Below are 14,306 nucleotides of genomic sequence, written 5' to 3'. Positions count from 1 at the left end.
GTTCTTCACTATGACTCTGTTCTTATATGGCAGCGTGTGGGGGTTCCAGCACTAAACAGTTGAAGTATCACATTAATTAAACATTTATAAAAAAATTAAAAATAAAGAAGAATTTAAAAGATCTATATATTTGCATTTATTTATTAAAAGATAAATACATATAAAATACAGTGTTAAAATACAATTCTCAATATGAGAACAGAAGGAAAGGAGGCACATATAATAATCCTTGGAAAAGCCTTGCCATGCAAATATTGTGAACACAACCACAAAGTTCATGACTTAAAAAGGAGTGTTCCGAGTTATTTTTATTTAATGGGGTTAGTCTGGGGGGCTTTGAAGATAAAGAAAACATATACATACTTTTCTCGCTCCTGCCACCCTCTTTTTCCCACTGGGTCAGGGCATGTACTGCTCACAGCTGCCTACAGTGTCCCGCCTTAGCCACTGAATGGCTGAGCTAGAAGTGCACATTCTAGGCAACGTTTTTGGCTCCAAGAGAATGGCGGTAGCGGGGTTTGAGAAAGGTAGGTATATGCTTTTATGTATTTGTCCCAAACTGAGCATGTTAAAGGGTTTATCCAGGAATAGAAAAAAACACTCTTCAAAAACCACTCCCTGTCTGTCTCCAGGTTGAGTGTGGTATTTCAACTTGGCTTCATTCACTTCAATGGAACAGAGCTGCAGAACCTGGAGACAGACAGGGAGCTGTTTTTAAAATAAATTAGCTCGTTTTTTCTATTCCTGGATAAATAACTAAAAAAACTTGGAATACCCCTTTAAAATTACAGTCACAAAAGCAAAATCAGATTTTAGAAACAAATATTTGGTTCTTGGCATCCAGTAACATAATAATTACTCTATGAAGCATCAATAACCAACATAATTACAGGAACTGTATGTAAAAAGTCGAACCTCTGTAATATCAGAATGATTACAAATGTAAAAATAACTGGTAGATTTAGCAAAGCGGCAATGACAAATATGGTAGAAAAAAAAATATCTGCACAACAATAGAAACAATATTACAAGCTACAGCTTCAAATTAGAAACCAGACTTCATAACAATACAAAATAGCACTTAGAAAAGCTTAGTCAGGTTATTATGGTCTGAGATAGTGCCCCTTTATAACTAGAAAAGCAAGGTACGTCATCTTATATACCAAATATATCACGTAAATAAATAAAGTAGTAAAAAACACATGACAGGTTTAGAACACTAGTCAGAATAGCTATTGTGTTTGCATGCTTTAATATTTTGGGGCAAATCATCATTATCTGCAAACACATCAACCACATAGGGATAATAGTATGTGATCATTTATTTCACAAACAGGATAGATTCCAGATAAACAGCCCCAGAAGAACGTTGGCACAATACAGAAGACATTAGTTACCCTTTTCAGATACTTAAAGGGGTTATTCAGGATGCGATAAAGCAGAGCTGCTTTCTTCCAGAAACAGTGCCACTCCTCTCCTCAGTTTGTGTGTGGTAGGTGAATGAAGTCGAGCGGTAGTACCATACACAACCTGAGAACAGATGTGACACTGTTTTTGAAGGAAAGCCTCTATGTGTTTTTAATCCTGGATAACCCCTTTTATGTTGCTAGAAGCCACATGCACCTGTAATACCGGCAGAAATATGTATGCGACTTTTTTTTTTTTTTAAACAACCCCGACTTGCCTAAAACTCTTTTAGATCACTCCATCGTACAGACTTTAGTCATGTTTTCCGTGTGTGATTGTTATGGAAAATATCAACTGATGTCTCATAGCAGGGACGTAGGTCATAGTCACAGTAGCCTATGGAAAACCGGCTCTAGAAAACAAAACGGAAACATTGTAGAGATGAACCAGAAAATAAAAGAAAAAATGAAGTGGTTAAAGTATTATATAAGCACATTTACATCCACTCAATGAAGAACACAACAAACAGCAGTGCTGTAACATACAGAACATTTCTTGTTGGTGTATTGGGGTACGTCATTGCAGTTTTTGCTTCATAATGTTTCATTGCTGGACCATATTTTCAGTATATTGCTTTTTTGTGCCACACTGTTATGCATACATCACATCACAATAGTGACAATAGGAGAGATTCATCAAGACCTGTGCTGAGGAAAAATTGACCAGTTGCCCATAGCAACCAGATTGCTACTTTTATTTTTCAGAGGCCTTTTCAATAATTAAAGAAGGGATCGACTTTTCCTCTGCACGAGTTTTGATGAAGTTCCCCCTGTATCCTTTAAAATCTAATAGTCTTACCGCCTTCATAAAACTTGTACTTAGATCATATAGCCAAGGTTATCCACAGAAAACATTAGTATACAAGCAAACAATAAGCTTCGAAATAACACAGCCAATATATAGACAGAATTTACAGTTGCCCATGTCCCCGACTATTTTAGTAAAGCTGCAGTGTTTTTTCTTGTTTCATAATGCACTGGGCTCAACATACTCTGTTCACTGAGCTGTGGTATTTAAAGGAGTTGTAGGATTTGTCACTTGTAGTATGATGGTTAAAATGTGAACAGCGAACTCCAGGCTATGTAGTTAATGTCTATGTTAGAGCTGATAGTCATTCCTTCCATGTTACTTACCAAGTCCCATGATGATATAAATTCATGGCAAATACAATGATCGGCCCAATCCTCTGGGTAATAAAGTATTCTCTTTGACTGATCACGTATTGTATGAATGTCTATTAGAGGAAGAATTTATACATACAGAACAGGGCATGGCCCTTCATGTATATGCTGAGCTTGTCATGCATCTCTGCATCCCAGGGACAAAAAAAAAGGATCGATTCGAGATACAATATATTTGCAAAAACTAGGGTAAAACATTTAAAAGTATTACAGGTTACCCAGCAACAGAAAAACAGAGCTAATTTCTTCCAAAAGCAGCATCACTCTAAAGGAACTGAGCTGCAATACCACACATAACCTGAGGACAGGTATGGTGCTGTTTTTAAAAGCCATTATCTCTTATTTTCTAATCCTGGACAACCCTACTCCGGTGCTTAGACAACTTATCCCCTATCCAAAGGATAGGGGATAAGTTGCCTGATAGCGGGAGTCCCGCCGCTGGGGACCCCCGTGATCTTGCACGCAGCACCCAGTTTGTAATCAGTCCCCGGAGCGTGTTCTCTCCGGGTCTGATTACTGTCGATCACAGGGCCGGCGGCATGTGACGTCACGCCTCCGCCCCTCAATGCAAGTCTATGGGAGGGGTCGTGACAGCTATCACGGCCCCTCCCGTAGGCTTGCATTGAGGGGCGGAGCGTGACGTCACACGGGGGCGGAGGAGTCGGCCCTGTGGTCGCTGGTAATCAGACCCGGAGCGAATTGGATAGGGGATAAGATGTCTAAGCACCGGAGTACCCCTTTAAAAACAACTTGTGACAAGTTGATCTATGCAGAGAAAAGGTTGGATCTGCCGGGTGGCCTGGGAGAGGAGCGCAAAGATGTCCACTTCCCTTATGTCTGGTGGTTACAGCTGTTTCTTGCCTTCCGACACTTCAGCAGACCCTCCCTTTCCTCCTGTGCATGCAGGTTATATGCACTCCTTATGTGTGACATCACAGCCCAGTTGGAAAGGGGAATGATAATAGACAGGTTAAAAACAAAATACATTTGAAAGAGAATATTATATATATATATATATATATATATATATATATATATATATATATATATATATATATATATGATGCAAATCATAAAATGTTGCAGTATCTTGTAATACCTTTTTTATTGGACTAACAGCATTTTGTAGAGACAAGCTTTCGGGATTCCTCCCTTTATCAAGTCCAAAGCAAATCTAAACTCACAAGCAGAAGACACAAGTTACATCTCACATCCCCAAATGTGGTCTACATGATACAATGCACCAAGTGTGACATGGGATGCTACATTGGTGAAACCGGCCGGACACTCAACGAAAAGATGAATCTACACAGACATTCCATCAACCGCCATAAAGAAAAGGACTACTGCACCCCAGTTGGACACCATTTTACCCAATCAGGCCGCTCCATACATGACCTTACAATCAAGATACTGAGAGGGAACTTCAAAAACACGCAAGAGAGAAAGACTTTTGAATCCAAAATGATACTGTTTTTTGACTGGAAAAACAGGGGACTCAATGTGGATTTGAGCTTCTAATCTCATTATCAAAATTTCTTATAACCTGTACTAAACTGGATTCTCTTATAACCTGCACTGTGTTCTCTTTTGCATCTCACTATGTCCTGCTCCAGTCTCTCCCCTGCTCTCCCCTCCCTCCCTCCCCCTGTTTCTCATCCTTATCTATTCAGTCTATGTTCCTATAACAGGACAATTTATGGCCCATCTTAGTGTGAATTCTCCACATCTATTGTCTTGACCCCTGCATATTTGTGAGATGTAACCTGTGTCTTCTGCTTGTGAGCTTCGATTTGCTTTGGACTTTATAAAGGGAGGAATCCCGAAAGCTTGTCTCTACAAAATTCTCTTAGTCCAATAAAAAAGGTATTACAAGATACTGCAACATTTTATGATTTGCATATATATATATATAGTGAAAATAATTGGCACAATGTTACAAAAAGCCCCCCATATCAATACGGTCATTTAGCCCTGCTCTATCCTGGGCATTAGTCCTTAAAGGGGTACTTCGGCCCTAAGACATCCAAAAGGATAGGGGATAAGATGTCTGATTGCAGGGAGGCTGATGATAGGGGGTGCTGCATGAAAGATTGCGGGTCCCCAGAGGCGGGACCCCCGCGATCAGACATCTTATCTCCTATCTTTTGGATGGGGGATAAGATGTCTTAGGGCCGGGATACCCCTTTAATATCCAGCGTGCATCTAGTTCCGGCAATCTCCTATCATTATCCTTCTTGTATATTTAATCTCTGGATCCCCATGGAGGACAATACATTAGCATTACCTCCATGTTCATCATTTACACGTTCAGTTAGCCTTGGGGACCCTTTTTGATTTTATCGACCAAATGTGCTCTCTGAACCTTGTTTTCATGGCCCACACTGTACTGCCCATCACAAACATCCCACAAATGTATACTAGTGCAGATACCACTGAGCTTGTTCTAAAACACATGAATTCTTTTCTTTCTTTTTCACAGCCACCTAAGGAAATGCATTTGCCAGAAACAAAGCGTAAACACCACCATCACCTTCTACATCTTAATTTTTCTTGCCTTTCTTGCAAACAATGTTTCGTTTTAAATTTTTTATTATTGAATTCACTAAAGACTAGCACATCTTTTTTGTCCTTTTAAATGTGATTAGAGGTTTTTGCAATCTTTGATCTCCTAATGCAGGGTCCCTCTCAACAAGGCCCCAGTTAGTGTATATTGATTTTTTTTTTTAGCAGATAGCAAGATAAATTTAAAAGAGAATGTGAAACGTCCACTTTTATTTACTTTCTCTTGTTCACGAATAATTTTTTCTTCATTTCTCTTTTGAGTAGACTACAGTGATATGCGCTTTTTGTAGGACTACAGTTAACTCCTTTTGTAGATAACCTCTCTCCAGAAGGCGCTATGTACGCACTAAAGCCAGCAGGACCAGCAGGCTTCAACACTTAGACAAATGTATTCATAAACAAATAAAATTGGACATTTTACGTTCTCTGTTAAATTTAGCCCCCTATCTGAATTGATTAAAAAAATCTATATACACTCACTGGGGCTTTATTGAGAGTGACCAAACATTAAATCACAGACTGCAAAAACCTCTGATCACACTTAAAAGGACAAAAAAAATCGAAACTATGTGCTAGTCTGTAGTGAATTCAATGATAAAAAAAATGAAAGTCCAAACGAAAATTTTAGATGTGGAAGGTGATGTGGTGTTCACACTTTGTTTCTGGCAAATGCATTTCCTAAGGTGGCTGTGGAAAAGAAAAGAATTCATGTGTTTTAGAACAAGCTCAGTGGTATCTGCACTAGTATGCATTTGTGGGATGTTTGTGATGGGCAGTACAGTGTGGGCCATGAAAACAAGGTTCAGAGAGCACATTTGGTCGATAAAGTCTCCGAGGCTAACTGAACATGTAAATGATGAACATGGGGGTAATGCTAATGTATTGTCCTTCATGGGAATCCAGAGATTAAATATACAAGAAGCATAATGATAGGAGATTGCTGGAACTAGAGGCACGCTGGATAATGAGGACTAATGCCCAGTATAGAGCAGGGCTAAATGACCGTATTGATATGGCGGGCACTTTGTAACACTGTGCCAGTTATTTCCACTATATATATATATATCTTGAAAATGTATTTTGTTTTTAAACTGTCTATTATGAGTCCCCTTTTCACCTGAGTTGTGATGTCATGCACAAGGGGTGCATTTAACCTGCATGCACAGGAGGAAAGGGAGGGTCTGCTGACGTGCTGAAAGGCAAGAAACAGCTGTAACCACTCATTTTGTTTGAGCACACTGGCATCCGCTCTTAAGGTGGTAAGATGTCTGGAACACTGCACTTATTTATGAATAAAAGCATGAAGAAGAACTGGTGAGTGCCACTGTGATTTCTTCTTCTACTTGCTAAGATGAACGATTGATCTAACAATTTCCCCACAGTAGAGCACCACCTTCAGAAAAAAGTATATTCCATTGTTTAAAAACTGTACTGGGGTTTGTGTAGTAAAGTAAAGTTTAGTGCCAGACAGCTATCTCTAATACGTATTATGTATGTAACTAACAAAACTGGTTCAATAGAATACAGGAAACATCAATAGTGCTTGATCAGCTGGCCTATGAGCAGCTGCAATGCACATGAATGATATGTTTTAAAGTGTAAAGGTTTTTTCTAAGTGGAACATTACTCCCAGTGCTGCAGATATCATGCCATTTATCCAGTCCACTGTCAGTATGCATATAGAAAATAAATACAGGAACACTGGTCAGATCACACAATCGGCATGACAACAGCTTTGGTTTATAAAAGCAACAGCGCATCTCATGCAGTTGTGTACATGAGGGCTGAGTATAGCAATGGTCTCAATGTAGAGATTCTGAAAAATAAAAAAAGTAGTTGATTTCGATATTTTTATTATTGATTTCGATATTTTTCTACAAACATCACAACAAATACTTGGACTATTTACTCACCTGAGGCTTCTTAAAATAATCAAGGCCTCTTCCAATCTTAATAATCCAGCCATTGTTAAACCTGCCAGTATCATTAAGCACAAACTACATATCATTTTCAGTATAGGAATACAGTTAAAATAACTTTCAATCAAATGAAACAATGAAAGGTTTTGTTAACACATGTTTGGGGCGTACGTTCAGTGTGCATGTCTGAAGTGTAACCCAAAACATATGTGCTAGATAAAAGAATCTGCGAATCTACGGTTTCATATGTATGCCATTAACTTTCATTGTATAAAAATGTACACTGGACAGCATACTGGTATTGTTAATATTTAAGTAAATACAGTGAAACCTCTGCAAAAGGCCACACCTCATCCAGACCAGACTTCATTAGATGGATATTCAGACCAAAATACACTATACAGTGACCCTTTTTTTTATATTAGTTCAGGTAATTAAATAAAGAAAAACACAGCTAATTTCTTTCAAAAACAGCTTCATGTCTGTATCCAGGTTGAGTGTGGTTTTACAACTTGGCTCCATTCACTTCAATGGAATGGAGCTGCAGAACCACACCCAACCTGGAGACAGACAGGAGCGGTTTTTGATAGAAAGTAGCTCTGTTTTTCTACTCCTGGTTAGCCCTTTAAAAGGGGTACTCCACCCCTAGACATCTTATCCCGGGGGTCCCCAGAGGGAAGTTCGCTCCATGCACCAGAAGACAGGGGGGCTGCAGGAGAGATCGAGAGGGTTCCCAGTGGTGGGCCTCCAGTGATCAGACATCTTATCCCCTATCCTTTGGATAGGGAATAAGATGTCTAGGGGCGGAGTACCCCTTTAAGGGTTGCTGGCTATATTAGGACATGGTATTTCCTACCTGATTTCCCGATCATGAATAGATGGCGAAAAGGTGACCTCTAGTGTTACACCAAAATCCTGCAGTGAATTCTTGATCTCTTGCAAGCTGCACATTTGTTGATACTTGACATTCTCCTAGTCCAATTATAGAAAAAAAAAAAAAAAAAAAGTCACCAGCATTATAAAGTCCTTATTAGAGTTGAGCCAACCTACAGTGAATTGGCTTGTAACAAAGCTTGCGGCTTGGCAGCTGATTGCTTTAGTCTGCATAAATTAGTTCAGCTTTCCAAGTGCTACTTTTGCATTGAGAACTCCAGGATGACAGTTTTAGGTCTCCTAGGACTATATCCACCTTTTCCAGGCAACCGGACTTGGAAAGCTGAACTAATTTATACAGACCAAAGTAATCAACTGCCAAGCCGCAAGGTTTGTTATGAGCCAATGTACTGTAAGTTCACTCGACACAAGTCCTTATTGCTTATGTGTAAAGCATAGCAGCAAGAAAGTGGATGATAAAAAGATTTTTATGCTTACCATAAAATCTTTCTCGGAGGATCCATTGGGGGGACACAGACCATGGGTATATGCTGCTGCCACTAGGAGGCTTGACACTAGGCAACAAGAAAAGTAGGCCCCTCCCAGCAGGATATACCAGCCTACAGGCACTTGCGCTAATCAGTTTAGTCCCAGAGCAGTAGGAGAGGACCGACAGGTAAAGAAAAAACAGTAACTGTCCGAGGAAACCACAGAATATAAATTAAAATGAGACCACCCTCGGACAGGTAACCAAACAAGGAACACCAGAACAAATGGGTGGGTGCTGTGTCCCCCAATGGATGCTCCAAGAAAGAGATTTTACAGTAAGCATATAAATATACTTTTCTCGATCGGCTCCATTGGGGGACACAGAAACCGTAGGATGTACCAAAGCAGTCCCGGGGTGGGCAAAAAATGTAAGCAACTTAGGTGGAAGGCTGGACCACTGCCACCTGCAACACCTTGAGGCCCAGACCAACATCAGCAGATGCAAAGGTATGTACCTGGTAAAAAACTTCGTAAATGTGTGTAAGGACGACCAGGTGGCCGCCTTACAAATTTGCAAGGCCGAAGCCCTGTTGTGGAGAGCCCAGAATGCCCTGACAGAATGAGTGGAATGAGCTGAGACCCTGAAAGGAGGAGTCTTCCCCTTGCAGCGGTAAGCTTCCAAAATGGCAGAACGGATCCGCCGTGAAAAGGTTGCCTTCGAAGCAGGATGCCCCTTACGATGACCCCCCGTAAGCACAAAGAGGGAGTCACTCTGGCGAAAGGAAGAAGTGACTGAAAGGTAAATCTGAACAGCCCATACCGCATCAAGACCATGAAGCAAACGTTCCCTGGAATGAGATGGAGCAGGACAAAAGGACGGAAGGACGATGTCCTCAGTTAGGTGAAAGGCAGAGACCACCTTAGGCAAAAAGTACGGGACAGGATGAAAAACAACCTTGTCCTGGTGTAAGACCAGGTAGGGAGAATGGCAGGAGAGAGCTGCCAGCTCCAAAACTCTCCTAATGGAAGTAACCGCAATGAGGAAGACCACCTTCCAGGAAAGGATATGAAGAGGAACATCACGGAGAGGTTCGAAGGGAGTACCCTGTAGGACACTGAGAACTAAATTTAAATTCAAAGGTGGAGTAGGGGGATCTATAAGGCGGAGCCGCATGAGCAACACCCTGCAGAAAAGTCTGGATGTGAGGATCGGATGCCAGGGGACGCTGAAAGAGGATGGAGAGAACCAAAACTTGTCCCTTAAGGGAACCGAGAGCCAAGCATTGTTCCAGCCCCGACTGCAAAAAGGAAAGAAGTCATGTGAGAGAGAACATAACTGGAGAAAAGGAGTGAGATTCACACCAACGAAAATAAGACTGCCAAGTGGAAGATGATAAATCCTCGCAGAGGATGGCTTGCGCGCCTTGATCATAGGCTCTCAGAACCGCGGTCTCAACCGCCGTCAAATGCAGCGAATGTAAATTGGGGTGGCAGAAGGGACCCTGAGAGAGGGACAAACTGGGGGGGTACAGTGGCACGTCGTCCACTAGACGAACCATGTTGGCGTACCACGCCCACCTGGGACAGTCCGGAGCCACGAGAATGGCGGGAATGCTCTCCACTTTAGGACCCTGGGAAGGAGAATAAGAGGAGGGAAGAGATAGGGGAGGGCGATGGCCCTAGCGTCCATGGCTAGGGCCAATGGATCCTGGGACTTCACCACAAAAGTAAGGAACTTTCTGGTTGTGGCGGGACACAAATAGGTCCATATCCGGGGAGCCCCAGAGGTTGCAGATTTCCGCAAACGCTTCTGGATGAAGAGACCACTCGCCGGGGTCAGCTGAGGATCCGCTGAGAAAGTCCGCCTCCCAATTTTTCACCCCTGGTATTTGAATCGCCGAGGGAACTCTGAGCTCTGCCCAGAGAAGGATCTTGAAGACCTCAGCCATCACCACTGAGCTGCGTGTTTGACATACACCACAGTTGTGGAGTTGTCCAACTGGACACAAACAGGATGGTCTTGGAGAAGGCGCTCCCAATGGCGGAGGCAAAGGTAGATTGCCCTGAGTTCCTTAATGTTGATGGGGAGAAGAGCTTCCCGGGAGGACCAAAGGCCCTGGACCGTCCAGTCCCTGAAGACTCCTCCCCAACCGCTGAGACTGGCATCCGTCGAGATGACCTGCCAGTGGAGGGGCAGAAAGGATCGCACCTGTCGAAGAAGAGGGGACCAAAGCCACTACAGGAGGGACTGGCGAGTCCTGGAAGGAAGAATGATCCTGTGATCGAGGGATAGTGGAGACTTGAAGAGGACGATAGTGGAGAAATTTGAAGAGGATGATAATGAAACTGGGAGAAAGGAACGGCTTCCTTTCGCTGGAGAATCAGAACTCTTGATAATAGAGCCATGTCAAACTGGAGTCCCAGGAAGATTAGAGACTGGGTGGGAGTCAGATCGGAATTTTGCTGATTTACCACAAAATGGGACAAGGTCTGAAGAGTGAGAGGGAGACTCTCTTGATTCTTGGCCCTGGTTGGAGCCTTGACCAGGAGGTCATCCAGGTAGGGAATTACGGACACACCCCGTACCCACAGGATGGCAATAACTGCCGCCAGGACCTTGGTGAAGACCCTTGGAGCCATGGCCAGGCCAAAGGGAAAGGCCACAAACTGAAAATGGCCCTCTGGAACTGTGAAGCGAAGATATCGCTGATGTGCTGGAAAAATGGGGATGTGGAGGCAGGCGTCCCGGATATCCACCGAGGACAGAAACTCCCCTTGATCCATGGATGCCACTACAGAACGGAGATACTCCATACAGAAATGACAGAGGAGACGGTTGAGGAGCTTCTGATCCAGGATCGGGCAGGCGGAACCCCCTTTCTTGGGAGCCACAAACAGGTTTGAATATACGCCTACAAAACGCTCCTTGGGAGGAACTGGGACGATCACTCCCCGAGTGAGAAGGGTCCGAGGCGCGACCCGAAAGTCTGCTGCCAAGGAAGTGGAACGATCCCTTGGAAAAGAAGTAAACTCGATTCGATAGCCGTTGGAAACGACATCTCGGACCCAAGAGTCCTGCATGTGGGCAGACCAAACGTACTGAAAAAGGGACAAATGCCCTCCCACCCGAGAAGAATCTTCAGGTGGGGGCGTCCCTTCAGGCAGAGGGAGGCTTACGGATGCCCCACTTGGCAACGAAAGGGCCGGAACGGTTATCCGATTTCCAGGAAGGATGGGTCTTGAAAGAAGGAGCCTTCTTATCCTGTGAGGGTGCCGTTCTGGTCGCCCTACTCGAGCCATAGGACCAAAAGGACTGGAAGGAGGTTGACTTCCTTCGGGAGTCGGTACGGCGAGACTTATTCTGTGTTAATAAGGAGCTCTTATCTCCAGTACGCCTCTGAAATAATCTCATCCAGGCGTTTCCCAAAAAGTCGAGATCAAGTAAAAGGAAGCTCAGTGAGAGATTTCTTGGAAGCGGCATCAGTATCCAATCCTTGAGTAACTTGGAATGACGAAGTGCCACTAGATTACCTGTTGCAAAAGCCACACAACGGGCACAAAAAGTCTCCAGTATTGGAGAGTTGAAGTGCCAGATCCGCCAAATCTTCTGAAGGGGCCCCGGACAAAATACCCTGGCGGAGTTGAGAAGCCCAGACAGAAAGTGCTTTTGACACCCAAGCAGAAGCAAATGTAGGAAGCCAGTGATAACCCCCCCCCCCCCCCCCAGTACGCACGCTGAAAAGCCATAGTGCAAGGATCCCAGCCGAAATGCCAGCCTGCGGGGATTGGGCGGAGCCAGGTGCCGTGAGAGGACTGCGGCCATAATGAAAGCCCCCTGTGCTTTGGCAACTTCAACTGAAGTGCAGCCGGGGAAGAGAAAAAGCTGCCGGCTGTGCGCAGGCAGCGCAGCCAACAGCTAATGGAATCCCCGGCGCTCCGGTCATCTCCCGCGTAGAGGTGGCTGAAGCGAAAGTCAAATGTAGGTCGCATGCGCATAGCGCAGCACCTGAATAGTAGGGCTGTAGAAATGCCCCTGAATAATGTGAAACAAAGCCTACACGACTGATTATGCCCCCTCCATCAGAATGGTAGAGCAGGAACTGTCGCCAGAATGAATAAAGATAGATAGATAAAAAGCGGTGGTGGGAAAGTGGAGAGGGGGAGGGGAGGATATACTCACCCTGTAAACAGCCATACTCACCTAAGATGTCTTCAGCCAGCTATAGTCACCTGCATCAAGTCAGGCTAAGACAGCGGGACGAGCAGGGAAGATAGGGGGAACTGGACACAAGATGCAATCCCAGGTGCTGGCCGTTGGCAGGAAGGAGTTACTTTATGCCCCGTGCCGTATATGGGGGGGGGGGGGGACAGGTAGTGCCATGCTCCTGAACCTCCGTCTAAAAAAATAGAAAATAAAAAAGGAGAAAAGAACCTAAAACAGGCCCTAACTATAAAATAAAAAAGAAGAACAGGTCTGGAGAGCTCCAGACCTGTGTCTGCCTCCTACTGACACAAAGCTAAAACTGATTAGCTCAGGTGCCTGTGGGCGGGTATATTCTGCTGGGAGGGGCAAACTTTTCTTTTTGCCAAGTGTCAAGCCTCCTAGTGGCAGCAGCGTATACCCACGGTTTCTGTGCCCCCCAATGGAGCCGATCAAGAAAAATTATTCCTATTAAAACAACAGATCTCCACACAGGAATAACTGTCGGACTGAGTTCACGAGTCATTTTATTTGCCACTAAGACAATTACAGCAGTAGTCAGAGGTTAAATTGTAGAGAATAGGACTTAATAAACAAATGTGACCTATTCAACAATAAATAGTCAAGTTATTATTATTATTTACTCACTTCATCTCGGGAAGTCATCAAAGTGATTTTCTTGATTTTGGAAGGACCTTTGATAAGCATTTCACAGAATCGTAAAAAATTATACAACTGCAAAGTAAAAAGGTAAGAAAAACACACATTTCAGTAAAAGCCTTGAAAAAATACAACTTCCACCACACAACTACACAGACTTCACTATACATTTTACACTATCCCTATTTTGTCTGTGCATAATCTTTGGCTTCAAATCCTTCACTAGCAAGAGCAAGTTCCATAAAAAATAATAATGATACAGTAAATCAGTAAACACATTAAATTCGGTCTACAGATTGTAGATTATTTATTAAGGTTAAAAGGAATGTATAGCTCACACACAGCTCACAGTTGGGTGAAATAAAGGAATCTAGGAAAACTGGGTGCCTTCAGTAAATTTAATTTGATTGTCTACATTTTTTTATAGAATAGTAGAAAGGTGGTAAGTGGGTCACCATTTTCTCTCCCTCCGGTAAAGGTTTGTGTAGGGTCCATGTTAGAGAAGAACCATCATTGTCTTCTAATAAAATATATAAAAATGACTGCCTGCAGAAAACTATTACATTTCCCCATATATTAATGATATCCCCATTTTAAAGGAAACCTATAAGCGCTAAGAAATGATCAGAGCCGCTGGCAGTGTTATGTAGCTGCTTGTACAATAAAGTGAATAATACCTTTATGGTAGCAGTCAGGGTTGTTGAAACAGAGAAAATTGCAGAGTTAAAAGGAGTAGTCTCATCAAAAACAAAATTTTAGTGGTCCAAGCACGATCTCCTGTATAGGGCTTCGACTCTCCCCTGGAGTGGCGCGTTACGACCCTCACCCAAAGCAGGGGCCGCTACGTCTCCTCCATATATCTCTACGGGAGAGCCAAAGATAGCCGAACGACTATCCCATAGAAATATATGGAGGGGGCGTTGCGGGGCCCTGCTTTTGGTGGGGGTTGTG

General features: G+C 43.2%; 1 protein-coding gene across 2 annotated transcripts in view; it reads right to left on the bottom strand.

The window, feature by feature from the left end:
- Positions 1–118: 118 nt before the first annotated feature.
- The window catches only part of MITD1 (microtubule interacting and trafficking domain containing 1), a 29,635-nt gene continuing 15,447 nt past the window's right edge, over positions 119–14,306 (bottom strand). The window contains exons 4-7 of one of the 2 annotated variants that reach the window (XM_056555955.1): positions 13,344–13,430; positions 7,989–8,104; positions 7,127–7,187; positions 119–1,819 (exon numbers count right to left, since the gene is read on the bottom strand). In XM_056555955.1, the coding sequence (XP_056411930.1) occupies positions 1,724–1,819; positions 7,127–7,187; positions 7,989–8,104; positions 13,344–13,430 (360 nt within the window). In that variant the 3' untranslated portion in view covers positions 119–1,723. The remainder of the gene's footprint in view (positions 1,820–7,126; positions 7,188–7,988; positions 8,105–13,343; positions 13,431–14,306) is intronic. The other variant, XM_056555956.1, reaches the window with a different exon arrangement.

The sequence above is a fragment of the Hyla sarda genome, chromosome 2, assembly GCF_029499605.1.
Source record: "Hyla sarda isolate aHylSar1 chromosome 2, aHylSar1.hap1, whole genome shotgun sequence".
NCBI lineage: Eukaryota > Metazoa > Chordata > Amphibia > Anura > Hylidae > Hyla > Hyla sarda.
Note: the sequence above shows the minus strand (reverse complement) of the source record. Positions and strands in the feature narration are given on the sequence as shown.